General features: G+C 39.2%; 1 protein-coding gene and 1 long non-coding RNA gene across 2 annotated transcripts in view; one reads left to right on the forward strand and one right to left on the reverse strand.

Moving 5' to 3' along the window:
• LOC146305427 (dachshund homolog 2-like) overlaps positions 1-8595 on the forward strand; it is a 123646-nt gene extending 115051 nt beyond the window's left edge. Inside the window, exon 12 of the mRNA XM_084711898.1 lies at positions 7576-8595. Coding sequence (XP_084568024.1) covers positions 7576-7613 — 38 coding nt within the window. The 3' untranslated portion in view covers positions 7614-8595. The remainder of the gene's footprint in view (positions 1-7575) is intronic.
• The window catches only part of LOC146305428 (uncharacterized), a 36887-nt gene that overhangs the window by 4058 nt on the left and 10901 nt on the right, over positions 1-21928 (reverse strand). The gene's annotated exons all lie outside the window — the stretch shown is intronic.

The following is a 21928-nucleotide window of genomic DNA, read 5'->3' on the forward strand; positions in this document are numbered from 1 at the left end:
GACTTTAGAAAGTGAGTGCCATTTAGAGGACAGTCACATTTTAGAAAAAGGATACATGTAGAATTGTAACACCCTTTTGTTGTTGTAATTGTAACCACACCTTTTGGGGAGAAAGAGGACTTCTTTTAGAAAGTGAGAACATTTTGAATACTGATGAGTCCAAAGTGAAAAATTATTTGACGTATGACAATAATGATGATTTCTTTTAGAAATGAGGACTTGTGGAAAAATGGGAGTATTGTTCTAAAGTGGGGACTTTTGACAAAATAGGACATTTCTGAAGAATGACATTTTGATGATGTCAAACAAGGATGCTTTTAGAAAGTGACATCTAAGAAAATCTGCAAAACGAGGATAATTTTTTTAGGAAGTAGGCACAAATTTTGCAACTGAGAACACTGTTGTAAAGTGAAGATATTTAGGAAAATTGTGACATTTAAGAAACTAAGACATTTTTGGCAACTGACTTTTTTTTTTTTAATGAGGACTCTATAAAAGGATATTTTGAGGCAGTGTTTTGGAAAGTCAGCAGGTGAGAACATTGTTGGAAAGTGAAGACATTTTGGAAAATGGTGACAAAATTGAGGACATTTGTTTTGACAATCAATTAATTGATAATTGTGTGTTTATCTTCTTGGACTTTGGGAAACACTGATTGACAGTATTTCACCATTTTCTGACATTTGACTACTACTACTAATCGATTGACTATAAAAATAATAATTAGTTGCAGCTCTACACTGCCCTCACTTTCAAAACTGTCCTCACGTTCAAATAATCTTCTCATTTTCCAAAACAAGTTTTTGCATTCTATAAAGGGTCCCCATTTACAAAAAAGTCCTAAGTCACCAAAGTTGGCAATTAATTTAGGGCTACAACTAATCATCAATCAATCATTTTAACCATGGATTAATCTGTTGATTATTTCCTCGATTAATAGATTATTAATTGATTAGTGGTTTGGACAGTAAAATGAAAGAAAATGGTGAAATATGCCGATCAGTGTTTTCCAAAGTCCAAGTTGACGTCCTCAAATGTCTCATGTCCAAAACAACAGCAAAGATTTTAAGTTTTAAGTTTACTCTCATAAGAGAACTTAAGAAACCAGACAGTATTCGCAGTTGACAAGTTGATATCAGAGAATTTGGACATTTTTATCAAAAAATGAAAATAGTCATTAATAACTGATTAATTGTTGCAGCTCTAGTGTAGTTTAGAAAATGGTCACATTTTAGACAGATAGGACACTTTGGATTGTGAGGACATTTTTAGTAGAGTATATTTTTACAATGTCGGGACACTTTGTGTGAAGTATTGGGTTTTTTGGAAAAACTGACAATAGTTTGGCTTAAAAAGAAGATTTATTTTTGGAGAGTGAGGACATTTTTGTAAAGTGTAGACATACCTGATCCGCACTTCCTGCAAAGACATTTTGAGGGTTAAGCCTCAGAATCAGGTTTAGGTTGCAGTTGTGGACTTGGGAATGCATTATGCCAATGAGGGTCCTCACAAGTACAGTACTGACGTGTGTGTGTTAGTATGCATGTGTCGTCCTCTTTCCACCAGCTGTGCTCAGTCCTCCCTGACATTGAAAACCTTCACTTGAAACTCTGCGTGTGTATAAATGAATATCTACAGGCACACACACACTCCCTCTGTGTGTGTGTGCATGTGCACTCTGTACCTGTAGTTGTGCATTTTAGAGTGAGAGTGTGTGTGTGTGTTTGATCCACACTCTGGTGAGACAGGGAACTCTAATTAGCTCTCTCTCCTCTTTAGACCCCTTTTAGATCCCCTCTCTTCTGCAAGCCAAGCACTCCGACAAACACACACACACACACACACGCACGCACAGACCCACCTGATTTCATTAATGTTGATTGGCCCAGTAGGACCCCTTTGCTGCCTTGCTCTCACACACACACACACACACACAGACAAACACACACTCATCCCTCCTGCCATAAAAGCATTTTGCACCTACGGTGGTTTACTTACACACACACACACCTCCCCTGCCTCTCTCACCTTCCACACTCTTAATTAACGAGTGAGGAGAAAACTGCTGAATACAAAGAAAGACATCGCATTACAATCAGAAAGAGAGGGAGAGGAAGAGGAGGGGAGGAAGAAATGAGGAGCAGGGGAGAGAGTGAGAGATATAGAGGAGGAAAGAGAGGGGAAAGAGAGTAGTGGGTTAAGAAGAAAAGGAGTGAGATCGGTTTCCCTCGACTAATTGGCTGTACAAAATATAGAAGAGATGGAAGAAGAAGGTGAGAGAAGAGGAAAGTGAGGAAGAAGGGAGGGCAAAAGGGGAGGAGGAATGGGGGGACGAAGGGGAAAGGATGGAGGACAAATGATTAAAATTGGAGGTATAAAGGTTAGGGAGGTGGAGCAGAAGAAGTGGGGCAGAAGGAGGAGAAAAGGGAGGAATATGGATGAGAAGAAGAAATCAGGAAAGAAAGAGGAGGTAAAGAGCAAAGAAAATTGACAAAAAGTGGGAGAGGAAATCAAATGAGAAGAGGAGGAAGAACAGGTGGAGGACAGGAAGGGTGAAGGGAATAAAATATGAGAAAGAAAGATGAAAAGAAGAAAAGCGAGTAAAGGAAGGTGAGGGAAGGTAGGGTGAACAGGTGGAGAAGAAAGATGGAGAGCAGGTGGAGAAGAAGGGATGAAACAGTAGAAGAGAGGGAACAAAAAGGAGATGAGAAGTTAAGAGGAGAGGAACTGAGAGGAGAGAGATGATGAGGAGAAGAAAGGTGGAATGAGGAGAGCACACGAGGGGCCAAAGGGAAAATGACAAGGAGGAGGAAGAGGGAAAAACCAGAGGAAGGGTAGAGAACAGAAGTGATGAGAGGAAAAGGAAGATGAGGCAAGGAGAAGAAGAAAAGGCAGGGAGGAGAGTAAAAAAAAGTAGAGGAAGAGGAGCTGAGGTGTGTATAAAGTCAGGGCAATGACGAGCCAAACTGCATCAAAACTCAGACAAACCAGACATCACTTGCTGCAGTATTTGAAATCCAAAGCTGGCGAGGACAGCCTGTCTAACCTGAGGCTAACGTTAGCATGCCTACAGCCAGCGCACAAGAAGTTTAACTTAATCCTCCATGGACAACAAAACTTTAAGTGAGGCATCAGCAACTCCATCAATATCTTTAGGTGATTAATTAGCTAGTCGGTTAAGATGATAACTAGTAGGGTTACTAGTAGAGCTGTAACTTAGTAATCATTAAGTAAATTAATCAACTATTTTGATAATCAATTATTTCAATCAATTAATTTTTGCATGCTATTGGTACACTGGGTTGTCTTTGTGGGTGTTTGCTTAGCATTTTTACTAGCATTAGCCAACACTCAGCCACTGGCTGCATCTGAAACTCCTTACCAATTTGCCATTTAGCACATTACAGCTGTGTGTGAGATTTATTAGAATGTCCAAAACTTTAGTACGAAACATGCATGAGTCAAAAAAGAAAGAAAATGGAGTAATGATGAGGAGAAGAGGAACTGTGGAGGATCAGAGGGGAGATGAGGTGAGGGGAGGAAGAGAAAGTGGTCATGAACCCTCCCAAACCTGTCCCAACAATCTGCAGCCTGTCAGTCATCAGGGCAACATCAGAGCACAGGAGGGGGGAAAGAAAAAAAACAGGAGGAGAGGAAGAGTGGTAGTGAAGGAAGGGAAAAGAGTGGAAAAAAGGAAAGAAGAGCATGAGGAGGATGGGGAAAGGGGGAGGAAAAAGGAGAGGTAAGTAAGATATGGGTGGATGAGAAGATGAAGAGTAAAAGGAGGGAGTGAGAAAGGGTGAGGAGAGCTAAAAAAAAGTGTAAATAGGAATGAAAAGGGGGAAAGGGTGAGTAGAACTTAAAAGGGAAAGAAGAAAGAAAATTATGAAAAAGGAGAGGAAGAAAGACTGGATCAAGGAGAGGATGTTAGAAAAGAAAGTGGAGAAATGAAGAGGAGGAGAGGAACTGTGGAGAAAAGGTGATGAAGGAGTGCAAGACAGGGCAAATGGAACAGAAAAGGATGAGGAGGAGAAAGGAGGGAAAACAGGAGGAAGAGAAGAGGAATATTGGTGAAGAAGGAAAATGGAACAGGAGGAAAAAAGGGCAAGGAGGGGAAGAAAGAGGAAAGAAAATGATGAGGAGCAAAGAGACTAAGTAAGATATGTCAGGAGAAGAAAAATGGAGAATAGGGGAAAGAAGAACGGGTAGATGAGAGGAAAGGAGGAGGAAGAAAAGTAGGTATGAAAGATGGAGAGTTAAAAAGAGGGGGCAGAGGAAGAGAAAAAAGGTCAAGAGGAAAGAGAGGAAAGGGGATGTATGGGATGGTGGGAAAGAAAAAGGAGGACAGGGGAAAGAGGGATGAGGAAGAGGAGGAGTGTGCAGATTCCTCAAGAGGAAGTTGAAAAATGTGACCTTGTTCCAAGACCTGGTGACATTTCCTCCACCCAGCTGATAGACTTTTAACAAGGCAGGTCAGTGTCATTTTTAACCAGGACAGGAAACACACACACGTACACACACACACACACGTACACACACATACACACACACACACACACAGAGCGAGCCAGGCTGGATGTGTATTTTATAGTGACAGATAGAGGTGAGCGAGGGAGGAAACAGGGTTGCCAGGTCAAAATAGTGACAAAAAACAGTAGAGGAGGAGAAGAAAAAAAAATGAACAATAGGCAGAAATAAGAAAATGATTAAAGAAGAAATTAAATTAGGCTAATAATTAAAAAGAAATCATTTTTTCCCTGCTATCCCACCAGAACTGTTTGAGCCAAGGAAATTTCAGCAGAAATTCTTTCATTAGTGGTTATTGAATAAAAACAAAGACTAAAGTTGGCGTAACTGTCATGTTTAATCTAAGGCTGTAATGCTTAAACAATATCAGAAAAACGTGAAAAAAGTCCAAGGTGATGTCTTTAAATGTCTCGTTTTGTCTAAAACCCAGAGATGTTAACTTTAATATGATTATACAGATAGAAAAATGGGATCTTTTGATCTTTTTTGCATTTCCTGCCATTTTGCATTAAAGGTTATGTCAACCATTCATCCATTGTCAAAGTAGTTTAATTTTTTTTTTTGTTGTCGTTTGTTTTTTGTTACCATCTGCCCGGTTGGGCAAGTGGACAGTCCTTACTGTTGAGTCCTGGGGATGTACTGATTGTGAAATTCTGGGTCAATACCAAGGTTGGGCAATACATCAATATTATACTGTATCGCAATCTAAGACTAGACATCATGGTAGATTTTGGATATCATTATAGTGTGATATGGTAAACATATTTCCCTGGTTTTAAAGGCTGCATACAGTAACACGATGTAATTTATTGAACTTGTCAGATCGTTCTAACTGTTCTGTTATTTAACTTTTCCCACTTAGTCATTATTGATGTTTTGTTGACAAAAAATCTCACTGGGTTAATGTTTTGTGGAAGCAACAACAGTCATTCCTACAATTTTGTCGCAAGATGTATCTGATTTGTCGACTAGTATTTGCTAATATTTTTAATTTATAACACTATACCTGTTGTCTCTAAGATGTTACACACCTGTGCACCACTAGCCAGTGCTGAAGTCCTCCCCTCCCTGCACAAATGGCCAGATTTAAATATGTCAACATGGGAATTCTTAACAATTTTATGGGATTTTATAGACCAAATTAGATTTATCAATTAATCAAAAGATATACTCTGTATATTGGTTATAAAAATAATCATTAGTTGCGGCCCTAATTGTCAGACAGAAAGGCAGTGGGCTAAAGCAATGCGACTGAAATGAATCAAGACACAGACAATCTCCAGATCTGAATGTCTAACAACCTTTGACTATGATGACACGAGTTTGTAAAGTTACAGATTTAAGTTTTAAGGACAGCACTGGGGCGATCAAAGCTGCGACTTTTTAAGTTGCAGGACAGTTTTTTAAGCAGCAGGCCAAACCTGCTGCCTAAAGGAGAAAAAGAAAGGACAGGAGAGGACAGAGAGAAGAATGGGTCGGGATAAAAATAATATGAGAGTAACAGATAGAGGACAGGAGGGAGCAGAGGGGAGGTGAGGAGGAGGAGGGGATGCATGTAGAATAGAGGGATGAAAGAGGAGAAGAGGAGGGGGTCTGAGTGGATCGTGGAGTGATAAAAATAGGGAAGGGCAGGAGATGAGAGGGATGAAAAGGAGGGAAGGCAGGGAATATGAAGGAGGAAACGAGGGGCGAGCGCAAGATGAAAGAGAAAATTTAAGAAAGTTTTTTTTTTTTTTACTCCAACACGGAGACCTGGAACCGGTTTCATATCTAAAAACACAAAGAATGATGAATAGAGGACAAAATGAGGGGGTAAGATGATGACAAAGAGCAGAGGAAGAGGAGTAAAAAAGTCGTGGAGGGCAAGAAGAGAAAGAGGTGCAGGATGGAAAGAGGAGAAAGAGGAGGGAGGGCAGGTTTATGGTTGCTGTTATGCAGAAATGTAAACACTTTGCAACGTTCGCAGAAAACAATGACACCGCAGGGAGAGGAAGGTGTGCATGCGAGCGTGTTTCTGTTATATGCATGTGTGTGTGTGTTCAGTGTGTGTGTGCACGTGCTCCTGTGTGGGTGGGTGCAGCAACAGCACTACGGGGAGCGGAAGGAGAACGACGGAGGTGAAATGAGAGAGAGAAAGAAAAAAGAGAGGGAGAGCCGACCCCGGCAAAATTGGAGATATGAGATTTCTATCATAAACGGATGCAGCATAAAGGGAGAACAAGACGCAACACTTTCAGCTAAAAACCTCTGTCCTGCTGTAATAATCATGATCGAGTTACTGTACAAATGGAGCTTAATAGATTTGCACTTTTTAAAATGCGTTTAAAGTTGCATTGGCAGAGTTTGCAAGTTGGCAGCAATAAGAGTTTGAAATTGTGGTGATTTCAACTGTTTTCTTACAATGTGGATACATACAGTATGTGCACCATTAGTCGGCTAAATGAAGCAGACAATCAGTGAGTGGCCCCAAAAATCCTGATTGGAACACCCTTAATTCTGTAGAATTTCAGCAGAACTTTGAGATTTGTTAAATATCAGTGTGCCACTGAGAAACACCAACATCCACATAAAAATCTGAAAAATCCTACAACTGGTTCAGTGAATTAATTAGTTAATAATTAGTTAATTGACAGAAATGTTATCCAATGTTATGTTAATATTACTAGAAGACGAGAGCAGATATAATACAGATAATTTGGAGCAGGAAAAGGTCAATAGCTGATTAATTGGTTGATGTCATGACATCATCATCACTATGGATGATAATATACTTCCCCTATGTGACTGGTGGAAGCTGCGCAGCCATCAGCCACTATCAGAGCCAAATTCCACTGACACCGATAGTTTGTAAAATGTCCTATAGGCACTGAAATCAGCCAAACCAATTAATTGGTCAACCTCTAATTTTTACAGATCAAACAATTAATGGATGAAGAAAATAATTTGTTAGTTGCAGCAGCCCAAGTTAGCTACACTCTCTCAAGTCAATTTTATTTTTACTTTGCTTATTAAGTGATTCCTCTGTGTTTTTTTGTTTTTTTTACCCAGAATCCCGGGCGTTTCTGAAGACACCCATGATGTTCTAGAAAGAAGGGCTCCGCCTCCAGAAACCCCACCCCTTTCCCACCTTTCCCCTTCCCCTCCTGCACAGAAGAACTCCACCAGCCCGTTTCCACAGCAACCACGGCTTCCACGGCAGCCTGGATCACCACGGCAACAAACCTCCCCAGGCGGGATTCTATCTTTGCTACACGCAAACTTTTTGATGTTGCTATGAAACAATGAGACTACTAGGAGACACGCCCCCTGAAATGGACAAACTAGGGGGGGTTGTCTCTCTACTACTTTCTTCTCTTTCTTCTTTTTAGACAAACTTCACTCCATTCATTCCTCTTTTTCTCTCCCTGCACCGGGACTTCTGTCATCCCTCGTTTGTTTAGAAAAACTGAAAAATAAAAATCTTTCCCGATGAACATGGAGAAAAAAAGTCACCATTAAGGAAACAGACACTCTCTCAGATTTGGACAGACGTTGGTTGGACATCAAGTGGGGACATCAAGGATCAATTTGCTTGGAAAAGACTTCAAGACTTTTTAAATGGTCTAACATGATGGGATCCACAGGTGTGGAGTATTTTTCTGATTGGTGCCATCAAGACAAGAAAGTTTTGATGAACAGACTAAACGTTCTTATTTACAACCCCCCTCTGGATTTGACGTGACTTCAGTCAACCTCATAGAGAGACAAAGTCCCTCCTCTTCTGGTGGGCCACCATGGGACCTTATTTCGAAAGATATATGAACGGTAGTCAGCAGCAAGAGACAAATAATGTTTTTTGGTCCCACTCGAATTGTACCATTAATTACACATATGATGTTTCGTCAATTTAAAAGATAATTTTACGAGACCAGAAAGTTGTGGTTTGTCGCAGTACCATTTAGTTTTGTGTGAAACTGCTCTGCAACAATTAGTCTATTAATTGACTAGTCGATCAAAAGAAAATTAGTTACCAGATATTTTGATAATTGATTAACTACTTCAGTCACTTTTCATGCAAAGAATGTCAAACATTTACTGGTTCCAGTTTCCTAAATGTGAAAATTTGCTGCTTTTCTCCATCACTTGATAGTAAATGACAAATCTTTGGGTTTTGGACTGATGAAGAAATCTGAGTATGTCACTTGGATTCTGGGAATTGTGATGAGCATTGTTCACTTTTTTATTTTACATATTACAGACTAAATGATTGTGATTGATTAATGAATCAATAGTAGAAATTATCGTTAGCTACAGCATTTCTCATTTTGCACAATATATGTCTCATGTAACGTTATCTTGCGTGCACATGATTGTGAGGTTGATGCCCAGTAAAACGGCAACAAAAACATATTTTATCCACATTTGTAACCAGGCCAAGCCAGTGAGCATCTGCCTTTGCTCTGCTTCCTAACTACACAGACTTTACACTTTACACTTTGAATTTTATGACAAATTGCTACTTTCCTTGGCTAAATATCTTAAAATTGACTAACATCATATGTGTAATTTGTGGCACAATTCAAACATGATCAGAAACATATTTGTCCCTCATTGTTACCTTCCATACATATTTTTTCCAAAATGAAGACCCATGGTAGTCCATCAGAAGGGGAGGGACTTTGCGTCTCTATTGGCTGGCTGTCAACACCCTCTGGTTCGACGATAATCAGCTTAATCGGAGGAGCTCAGGACTGGAGGAAGAAGAGGGGTTTAGAAAAAAGAAGTGGAAAAAAACTGAAGAAAAAAGAGGAAAACAACTTGGGAGGCTATTTCTGTCTCTCATGTTTCATTCATTTTTGTTTTCCGTACAGGGACTGAAAAAAATGCATGGGAAAACTTTTCTTATGTTGTCATTTGGCTTATTTTATCCTCCGTACAATCCTAACCTCCTTCTTCCCCTCTTATGCTCTTTTTTGCTTCATTTCGCTCTATATTTTCTTTTTCTTTTCTATAAATCAGCTCCTCTTCCCCTTATATATATTCTCACTTTTTTGCCCTTTTCCTTGCTTCTTCTATATCTCCTTTTCTTTATTTTCTCTATCTCTCTGTAAGGAGGCATTACTCTGAAAATGTTGGATGCAGCTTTTCAATGTATGAAGTATTTTCTATCACCCTTAACCTGTGAAATCAGTTTCTCAAATGATGCAAAAGTTCAAAAAAACAAATCCTTTTTTTATTACAACGGAGTGATTTTTAGACACGATATTATATCCTAAAGGTACGTTGAATTCTCTTCCTCGTCTTTGGACCTTTTCACCTTTTAACCCCCATTCCCCCGTGACCAGGAAGTAATAGTTGAGTTTCTGGAGTTTGTCAAATTAAAAGACGAGGAGTGCTTGATTTGTCAGCCGATGCAAACTTTATTATGACTTTTCTTAATAACTCAAACTTAATTTTATTCTTTTTCGTTAAATTCGAGAACTCTGATCTCTCCCCCTAAAAGTGACAAAGAGAACTTCAGGTGTGACAATCAAGCACTCCTCAGCTCCATGAAACGCAAGAAACTTTTTCTTCCCCTCATTTTCTGAACTACTAAAGAGTGCAGACTGTTGTGTTGCAGTTTTGTTTATTCCACTGCGTGTTTTATTTGTTTGTTTATTTGTTGATTACTATTTGAAATGTGTACGGGAGGGATGAGGAAGGGGTGGGTGGGGCCGGGGTGGGTAGGGTTTGGGGTTAAAGGGATATTCCGTGTAGATAGAAACAACATTCAGCGTTTTTCTTGTTTTTTGTTTTATTATTTTTTTTCTCCTGATGATCTCTCAGTCTGTCACTGTTCTCTGGGTTTGAGCTGACTGCAAATATACAGTATTATAATGACTGCTGTCTGGTGTTTTACACACACACACAAACGGTATTTAAGTCTTTCAAATTATTCTATTTGCTTGCAAAAAGGAAAAATCGTGGTGAAAAATTGCAATCAAATGATACAAAAATTTTAGTTTTTGTTGGATTTTACAATTTCTGATTTTGTCATCATCTGGTGATGATATTGAAAAAATATAGTGGGGTAAACAGCACTGCATACTGATAAAACTCCATGAATCCAGTGGTTCTCATAGCCCTTTTTGAAAAGTCCAGGCCACACCGACTACCTTTACCTGACCGCTATCTCACAGAACAGCTGCAGTCTGTGTGTATGGTATGCACACAGACAATGTTATTACTAAGGTGTTGCTACTTCCAACCCTATCAACGAACTATGTGCATCACACAGACAAAAATAGATGACACCAAATTTCTAGATAATGCACCACTACACCTAAGTAATCACAGATTAAAAAACAATTTTTACATGAGGAAATAACAACACTAAGTGATTCAGCTGAGGCTGATGGGAATTTCATTTGTCTTGCTGGTATTTAGTCATAAAAGTTGCTACATGAAAAGTCAGAGGATCAAAGACAAATGTGAAGTAGGCATGCACAATAATATTGGCATGTCATCAGTACTGGTCGATAAAGAATTTAAAATTAAATATTGGTATCGGCTCTGAATGAACATCTCTGACGATATGACTGGTCCATATAACGAGGCTTTAATCTTGAGCATGTTAACGCAAGAATGTCTGCAGTGTGGAAGTTTTCTGAAATGTCCAAAACAGATAAAGCACAGCTGCTACGGTTGTTCAGCATCAGTCGTGTGATGAGGAGCCAAATCATATTCCTTCAACACTACAAATGTAGTTTTACCATCTTAAGATGCCATACCAATTATTACAATGAATTTGCTAAGAACGAAGAGAAACACCTGACAACGTTAGCCTTTGCCAGTTACAACAATTGATTGCTGATACAACACAAGCATGGATCTAGTCAAGAAACAACAACATAAGAAAGCACCCCAAAGCAAAGTTCAAATCTGATAGGACGTAGGTTCCTACAGTCAGTGCAAGACGAACGGCATGGAGTGCACAGGATGCATTGGATTTTTGAAAATCTATTATATATTTTTTGCAGTTGGCCATCATGATAAGAGTAGGCACAATAATATGTTAATTCCACTACAAGAGAGACTTTATGTTCTCTGACAACAGCTGTAAAAAACATATCGGCATCTCTGTTATCTGCAAAAATCCAATATCGTGCATCCATAATATCAACCTCACAGTGGCACCAGATGAAAAGTCAAGGGATGACAAAGTTCGGGAGGTTTGATCATCTGTGGATCATGAATGTTTTTACAAAACTGATAACTGTTGAAATATTTCAGTCTGGACCCAAGTAGTGGACCGACAGACTGACACTGCCACCACTGATGCTATGTTCATATGACTACAAACACACCAGTGACTCATACTGTTGCACTGGGTCCTTAGTTCCCACGAACACACACACACACACACACTCACACACACACACACACACACAGCATAGTTTATTTTAACTCAATCCTACATACACTGTCCTGTCACCACAAATACTCACTAAAGCACCAAATCTCTATTAGTCCACTGCTGGAAATAGTCCCCCAATAAATGCACTATTTCTTTCTTTGCTAAAAAACCACAATGAGCAGCTGTTTTAGGAAATTGCTAAGCCATTGTTAAAGATATACATTCCCAGAACAAATATTCTTAGTGCTGAGAGCCACAGACGGACAGAGAAATGTCTTTTCATTACAAACAACCTCAGAAAAACATACAATATACCAGCCTTATCCATTAATTCATCAGTTTTTGCCAAACTCGCAAAAATTGTTTTTTCTCATATGTAAAGATTCAGGTGATAGAGCTGCAACGATTAGTCGATTATTGAATTAATCATCAATGTTTTGATAATCGATTAAATGCTTTGAATATATTTAAAGAAAAAAAGCCACAATTCTCTAGTTTCAGGTCCTTAAATATGAATATTTTCTGTTATTTTTACTCCTCTCTGGCAGTAAACAGAATGTCTCTGAGTTAAGGACAAAATAAGACCTTTGAGGACATCATCCTGGACTCTGATCAACATTTTTAATCATTTTCTGACATAAAATAATCAACTATTCATTGATTAACCGAGAAAATCATTGACCAATGAATCAAAAATGAAAATGATCAGTTGCAGCACTAGGCGATAACATATTATCATTTCAATTATGTAAAATTATCTATCTGAGATTGTTAAACGCTCTCACACACATACACACTATGGTATTTCAGAAAATATTCACACACACACACAGTACAAATACAGATAGGCACTCTGGTATTCTGGTAATGTATCTCAGGGACACACACACACACTCTCACACAGAAGCCTGGGAGTAAACGCACACACACACACACACACACGGTCTATGTTCCATTTAGACTGTATATTTACTCTGCATTACGAGGTTAATGAGGTGAAGCCTTTCCCTCTTTCTCACTCTCTCTGTCTCTAATGGATCTCTACCTCTCTCCTCCTCATACTTCTGTCTTTAATAATCTCCCACCTCTGTCACTCTTTTTTCTCCTCTCTTGTTTTCCTTTTCTCTCTCTCACAATCACTCCTAATGTCACTCTTTTGATCTTTGCCTTCCATTTTTCTATCCTCTGTTTCATCCTTCTCTCTCTGTCTCTCCATCTCTCTCCGTTTACCAAATAGCTGATGTCACTTTTTCCATTTCCCCCTAATGGAGGCAGAAACACAGAGCGATGGACGGAGAGGAGAAATAGCCAGAGATGAAGAAGGATGGATAGAAAGCGAAGGAGGCAACGAGGAAGGATGAAAAGGTGACAGCGCGGGGAAAAGAGATTGAAGGATCTGAGAGGCGACGTTGAAGAAAATGAAGGGAAGAAAGGGGCAAAAGGTGGAGAGAAAAGAGGTGTAACATGATGAAATGATGTCCGTTTAAAGAACGAAGATAGAGAGAGGGGCAGGGGATGATGGGTAATGAAAAGATAAAAAGTGAGAAACATGTCTGGGACAAACAGTGACCCATCATGAAGAGGTTTATCATTGATTTTTAAAAGGGGAAATCCACCTGAAACCACTGCAGCTGGTCGATCTAACGACTCACTTCTTCTTCTACTGTTTGCTCCAAACAAACTCACAACAGAAAATGCATCATGTTCTGTGTTACAGGAATTTGTTTTTCTTTTACAGGGTAGAAACGCAGCAAAACAGAGTTCCATCTAGAAAAAAAAAAAAACAAATTCTCATTTAACTATTAAAGAGTGTATGATAGCTTGCTTGTAAATATAGAGAGCAAAAAATAAAAACTTGTAGTGATACTAGAGACGCACAATATGGATTTTTTTCAGCTGATATACCAATAATGTCCCATTTTTGTATTTTAAAAGTTTATAAAAGTCTGTAGTTTATGTACACCTGAGAGTAAAAAAGGCTCAGATGTAGCGAGCAAAGATGGATGATTTAATATTCCAAATCTGACATCCCGATGACAACAAAAACAAAGAGCAGTTCTGACTCTTCAAATGTTCTTTTTTTTTTTTTTAGTAAAATTCATAAAAAAAACTTCACAATATACTTTGGCTTTTATAGAGCATTTTTGGTAAGAATTCAAATTAAATGTTTTGACAATCTGTCAAGTCAGACGTGTCAATGTAGGCTATTTAATACTCAATACAAAAATAAAAAACAAAAGGCTTTTATAGAACTGAAAGTCTATGGCGGCTTAGTCTGCAGACAAAAGTTTCATCTGTAGACTAGACCCACAATGATTAATTGATTATTAATCAATGATTAAGTTAACTGGCAACTATATTGACAATCAATTAATTGTTTTGTGGCTGTTTTAATGAAAAAAACGTCCATATTCTCTGATTTCAATGTGAATTTTTCTGGATTTTTTACTTCTCTGTGACAGTAAACTGATTATCTGTGGGTTAAGCACAAATGCAGATATTTGAGCACATCATCTTGGGCTTTGGGATCGACATTTTTCACCATTTTCTGACATTTTATGTACCAAACAACTAATCAATTAATTAAGAAAATAATCAACAGATTTGATTTGACAGAATTGATTATGGAAATAATCGTTCACTGCAGCCCTACTGAGGACTAAGTAGTCACACTGTCTTATCTTTTTTTTTTTGCGGGTCACAAACCAACTTTAAAGGGGCATACTGCCACCTACTGTATTCAGGGTTTTAACTGGTTATAACATGGATTTATTTAATCACTGCCATTACATGCAGGTAAGATGATCGCTGGCAATCTATTTTTGCATCAGTCAGGCAAGCAAAGGAAACCATGTAAAAGAAATGAATTTAGTGGTTGGTAAAAGTATAAAACAGTTAGCAGCAGTGGTGCAGACATCACTTTTAACATGGCGGTGATGAGCAAACATCTTGAAACTCTATCTTAAGTGACTTCTACTAACAAAGACTTCCACGTGTTGATCAGTCCTCATATATCATGTTTGGGTGCTGACCAACAGCAAACAGGATGACACTGCTGTCTCGCTGCTCCTACTGCAGGAGGAGGACAGAGCACTCAGTGCTTCACTTCCAGCACTCGTGCAGAGCAGTTGTGCTGCTGTGAGAACACGTTTGTGGAGCTAAAGAGAGCGTCTCTGTCTAAAATACTCCCACACTTCAGATGACTGTAGCGAGGCTCACAGCACAGCCTTTCATAGAAACATGCAACACACTATGCAAACCGACAATTGTCCGTAATCAATGACATTGATTATGTCAACGAATTGACCCTACCCTAACCCTACTCTTTGGGCTTCAGCTATACTTTTTTGAAGACGGACAACAGTATTGTGATTTGTCACCAAACACTGGACTGCAGCAGCCAAATTTGCCCTACTAATGACTGAAGACATATCTGCTTTTTAGCTTGACAACAAATATCACACTAACTGCCCCAACGCAAAATATAACATTTCTCCTAATATCTCTGGTTTCTCATTAGCTGTCATTATTTCCATTACAACTAATACTATCTGTGTTAATAGTAAATCAGGGCACAAAACTGCCACCAGCCAAATGCTGGTAAAATATGCAAGAGGTTGGTAGACTCGCTTCATTCAGCAGCCAAAAAACAATGGTCATCTATTGAGTGGCTGGTAAAATTTCAAGATTCACTAGCCAACTGGATGGTGGACAAAACGGTTAATTTTGCACCCTGGTATTAATTAGGGACTGGGTTGAGAGGTAGAAACAGAGAAGAAGAAGAGGAGAAAAGAGAGAAATATAAACAAGGAAACTAGAAAGATGTAAAAACAGGAAGGAGAAAAAAAAAAGAAAGAGGGATAAAATAATAGAGATCAGAAAGAAACAAAAAGGACCAAGAAAGAGAGAACACAATAAGGATGAAAAAAGAGAGAAAAGAACAAACAGCCTGAAAAGATGAAGTGGAACAACAGTAAACATGAAAGGACGAATGGAGGAAATAAAAGAGGGAAGAAACAAAAAGAGGGGAGTGAAAGAAGAATAAAAAGGGCTGAATGAAATGATGGAGGGATGGAAGGAAGAAGGAGCGAGAGGAGAACAGAGACATTCCCAGACAGAAGAGCCAGGCTGTTAAAACACACACACACACACAGACACACACACACCCCTCGCTCCGTCATTAGTCTTCATTAGAGTCTTTATGAGGAAAATTAGAAAGGGAGTTTCCTCCCAAACTGAGCCCTGGGGTCCAACCTGCTGGTGTGTGTGTGTGTGTGTGTGTGTGTGTGTGTAATTGTGGTTAATTTCTACATGGGGTTCAGTAGCTCAAGGAAGGATGTGAGAGTTTTTGGAGAGGAGGGGTAGTTGTGGTCTAAAAAAAAAAAAAAGTCTGATACATACAGGCAGACAATAATGATGAGGAGAGAAGAGTGGACGATTAGAGAGAGAAAACTACAACACGTTCAAGCTCTTTTCCATATCCCCACCCATCCATGTGACAGCAGCCATGGATCTCCTCCTGAAACCTTTCACCGTTCCTGAGCAGAGTTCTTCAGAGGACAAAGAAGAGCATTCAACAAATAAAAGATCTGAAGATAGAAAGAGGCTGGAAAAGTGTGAGGAAAATGATTAGGGATGTAACGATGCACCGCTAGAGTTAAAAATCGATACAAATGTGTGACGACTGAAATTGGTTGAGATGAAAAATGAATCGCGATGCCATTTTTAAAGAGCAGAGCGTGTAAGACTGAGCAAGACCGGCCCTACCCGGAGAGAAAAAGTTGGACATACCGTGCGTAATTTTGCACACTTCACACTTCAAACTTCAGAACACTTTCAAATTCTGTTTCCTACACCCACAGTAGTGTTAGCAGGACGGAGGAGTGAGGATGGGCTTGCGCTTTAGACCAGCGTAAGATAGCCCCCCCCCCGTGTTCAAAAATGAAGAGGGCGAGACGATCACAGACAAGACTCAGGCTGCGTGCAAAATGCTGCAAGAGGGTGATGACCTACACAAGTAGCACAATCAACATGATGCAGCATGTCACCTGGCACCACAGTGAGACGCTCAAGTCAACGCCGCCTGAGCAAAGAAACTGTTAAAAGAACAATCAACGCTGACAAGCAGATTTTCAAACTAGGAATACATGCAAGCCTTAGTTTCTTAAATTGAAGAGATTTTATTTAATTCTATTATTCATTTAGTTATATCGATGTGGGATTTGTTTTAAAAATCCAATTTTTATTTTTTGTTATTCAAGATAAAATATAATTTCAGTTGCACTTTTAAGAAGAGGACATATTTTTCACTCAGATAAATGATCTTAATATATCTTCCACCACTGATGAAAGGTTTACAGTTTGCTCTTTCATGTAGGCCATCAGGTGTAGTCAGCCATGTTTCACAGCGGTAACAATGAATCCCAATGCCAGGCGAGTTAAAAAATTGTGCCAAATCACCTGCTGTACAGGCGACTTTCAAACCACTCCAGCATAATGTTATCATGAGCCTCTGAGCTAAATGTTCAGTATGTTAAATTTCAACTTCCGATGGAGCTACGAGGAGGCAGGAGTTTGAGATGGAAGTACGCGGATTGTTTGGGACAAACCGAACATACGGTGAGACAGAGGACTGTTCTCTGCTCTCAGGGACTCACAGTCCTTCACAATCCTGCTGCCTGCTGCTCCTTATGTTGTCCGTTTAACCGAGGACTCACACTGATGATCTGGTCATGTAAATCAGATGATCCAGTATTGACACAGCCTGTTCCTGACAGACTGGACCAAGGACTGGAGGCTCTCAGTCCTCATAAGCCTGTTAAAAAAAACTAGGTCTCTACAAACAGCTTCATCCTGAGATTCTCCAGAACTTGACATCACAGCTGAAATGAGTTACCTTTACACAACCACAGCCTTTCTGCCCTAAAATAAAGACTGAGAAGTGACATGGTGTGTATGTGTGTCTTCTAGTGGCCAAATACAATGTGCATTTGTTTTTGTGACCGTGAAAGAGAGAGTGTGTGTGTGTCCTGACCTCTTGCTGCTGACAGCTTCTCATTATCCACCGACAGCTGGAGGAGGTCATCACTACCCGTCACACACACACACACACACACACACACACACACACACACTATACTTGTGAGGACCCTCACTGACATAAGGCATTCTCTAGCCCCTGACCCTAACTTTAATATGAATATAAATACCTTTCTTGCTATCATACATATACAACAAGACTCTGTGTGCTATACCAAAGCTACAAAGAGGAATGAATAGAGAGATAAATGACATAATCTCTTCACTTCCCAAAATGTTTTCACATCCCAAAACATGTTAATTTCTTTCGAAACTGTCCACATTTTCAAAAATTATCTTACAAAAGAATGTCCACTGACAAAAAAAGATTGCCACACTTTTTCACAAATGTCCCCACAGTCCAAAGATAATTAATTTACCATCATAAATGACAAAGAACAGCAGCAAATCCTCACATTTAACAAGCTGGAACCAGCAAATGTTTGACATTTATGTGTGAAAAATGAGTGAAATGGTTAATTATCAAAAAGATGGCAATTTTTTTCCCAACTGACTAATAGTTGCAGCTCTACTCCTCACTTACAGAAAAATTACTGTTTAAATATCGCCACTTTCCCAAAGTCTCCACTTTTCCAAAATCACCTCAGTTTAGAAGACCAGAAGTCCCCAAATATGCTTAGTTTTCACATTTCATGGACTTCACTTTCCAAAATGTCTGCACTTTCAAAAAGTCTTTACTACATGTCATCACTTCTTCCTTTTCATAACTTTTATCACAAAAACAGATTTCTGTTAGTCTAGACAAAATATTTTCACCTTCCCTAAATGCTTTTACTTCCTAAAATGTCCAAATGCTCTCACTTCTTTCAAAGCTGGTATCACTAACTTTTTCCACAAATATCCTCAAGAAAAAAAATGTTCTCACTTGTTTAAACCTTCACAAAATTTCTTCATCTTATAAAACCCATCATGAAATAACCCAAACTGTTTACAGATACATTTAGTATAAAAGTTCCCTAATTAAATTGACAATATATTTAATAGATTAAAACTGGGCTGTGACAATATCTATAGTATCTGTAATATATTTGTCTTATTACATTGCCAATTTTATTATTTTTTATTACATTTCAGAAAAGGACTGCTACTACCTGCTGCATTGTTTGTTTGTTTGTTTTTTTTTTTTTGCAGTTTACATTACATTAATTCAAACATTTATTGCTAAAGACAATTCATGCTAATTTTTGACACATGTTTAGGTCATGGCTGGCAACTTTTATTTTAATAACAAAGATGCAAAATAACTCCCTCACATTGTACAACTTGCAATATAACATATATTTGTGACGTTTTGCGACTAAACCCTCATCACACGCGTTTGCCTGAACTCCAACTGAACTCCAACTCCAGAGTGTGTATTTTCAGAGCAGTGGGCTTTTGTTTTCAGGACAATGGGCTTAGCTTTACATTGACAGACAACTGACAGTTATGAACAGCTGATCGACTTACAGTGGAGGACTCGCTGATGCATGTTATTGTCAAAATATAATGTTGCACTCATCTTGTTCTGTTCAGTGTCCCTGCAGGCAAACAGCCTGAGCTTCAGTCTGGGGAAGAGGAGGAGTGCAGGGAAGCAACTCTCTTCAACCATGGATCGTATATTAAACGGATTCAACTTATTTAATGTACCATTTATGGCTCCAATTCAATATTTGGACTGCACTACTCATTTTTTAATATATTTCTCCTTTAATTTTGTGTAAAATCAGAAGCTGACTGGTGGATTTTACTCCTCCAGGTGCAGGCAGGTAAAAGCAAGTTTATCCTGAGCTTAACTGGGACTGAGTGGTTGAGTTGGTCATCTTGGAAATATTTACTTTGTATGCTCACTGAGCGGGACAATATGTGTGTGTGTGTGTGTGAGATTGTGTCTGTGTATGTGTGTGTGTCCGCCTACTGAACTGGTAAAACAATAAACACCAGCCTATTCTCCATCTCTCTCATCTCTCACACATTCATTTGCTTTGTCCTTCTCTCTCTTTCAGTTTCACCCACACACACACACTCACAAACACACAGACAAAAATACATACACACTAACACATGTATACCTTCATCACACACACACACACACACACATTCACACACACAATAAACACTTGTCATTGGTCGGCATCAGTCGTTTATTCTTGCCGGAGCGAGGGATTTGTTTTTGTTCTTCCTGTCATTCGCCCATTTGACTTGATGGATGGTGGGTGGTGACGCAAAACACCTGCCACACACACACACACACACACACACACAAAATAATAACATACAATAAATGATATTTCTGCATATCTGCAAATACTTGATTTAAAAAAAAAAATACATGTACACAACAACATTTAAGGTCATACATACAAACATTTTTACACGTGGACACAAAGTGCACGCACACACACACACAAACAGGTTTATATTAGCAATGCTCATTCCCTAACACCTAATCCTCGACTAATTTCTTGGAAAAATGACAAGTAGCAAAACCAACTAAGCTTTTTCTTTTTTCTATTTTTATGAGGACTAAATGAATAAACACACACACACACACACACACACACACACACACACACACACACACACACACGCGGTTGGTCCACACCATGAGGGTGCACAGACAGATTCCTCCTGCCATGGTTGACTTCCTATGTGGCCTGCAGTGTAAACAACAGTTTATCTCCATAGAGGACAAATGGACAGCAGCAGCAGCAGCACAGAGAACATGAGGAAGAGAGGAGGATGTGACCCCAAAGGCTGCGGTTCAAATCCCACCAAGAGCTTCTGGGAAATGTGAGCACCAATCTCCTCTACTACTACCAACCAAGTAACCCACGAGCAAGATTTCTATCAGCTAATGAGCAAAATATTTGTTCACAGAAGTTGGTGGAGAGTTCGAAAAGACTGAACACAGAACAACTGCTTGCTAAGATGTTAGCCATAACAACTTTATCAACAAGATATGGTGATGGGTTTGGGGTTAGATGTCTGTGAAACTGCCAGCTTGTTTAGATACTGAAAAACTACAGATCCCTGTCAGACAGCAGATAAAGCACCTACTGCAATGCCACCACAAACTGCCAGATGAAACCAGCAAAAATTTGTGAAGTTCCCCCAACATTAGTCTCACATAGCCAGACCTGTCTCCACAGCGGTCAGCACTGGAGAAAGGTCCAGCTCCACGCATACACATCTTGCTACAAGGAAAAAAAAACACTCTGCTTTGTTTGCATTTCCTTAAACCAATCAAAAACATCTTTGATGGAGCTAAGCCCAGGATGCAGCAATGGTGTTGCTGCAAAATAGTGCTGAAGGGGAAACTGTTTTGGCAGAACATGTGCACATCAAGAGGTGAGCTCTGGTATTGAAATGGCTATATCACTGCAACAGAAAAGGTAACAGCTGTCAGCTTGTTTGCATTCACGCCATTAGCATCCCAGGTACTAAATTCCCGTTTTCAGTGTGCAAGTTGTATCTCAGATATTGTTCTTGCTTCACAGGAACTTTGAAAACACAAATAGTGGAAACAAGCAACCAATGGCAGCACTTATACCAGCAGTGTGCATCTGGTGAGTCAGACTATGTCAACATGAGCATTAAATTCACATACCCAAGCTGAAAGAAGAGTGAGAAGTCAGCTGTCAATGGTCACATAAAATGGAGCGGTCAAAAGATAGAATTACTATTAACTATTGTATGTCTCCACTAACCAGTCAGGTTACAGCTTACATCTGTCTGTCCAATCTATGTAGAGAAGACTTTCAACTGGTTTAGTGAGGGGGGTATCAAAGTCAGTAGGTTTTAGGGCAGTAGCTTTATAGAGACTACCAAGCAACACTTGAACTTGAGATTTCTGAACAAGGTTTGGCAGGATCCACCATTCTAGCATGGATAAAAGCTATGATCTACTATCAAAACAGCATTTCTAAGTAGCCTATGAAATCTTGA

This window comes from Lutjanus erythropterus, chromosome 23, assembly GCF_056507025.1.
Source record: "Lutjanus erythropterus isolate fLutEry1 chromosome 23, fLutEry1.hap2, whole genome shotgun sequence".
Lineage (NCBI taxonomy): Eukaryota > Metazoa > Chordata > Actinopteri > Lutjaniformes > Lutjanidae > Lutjanus > Lutjanus erythropterus.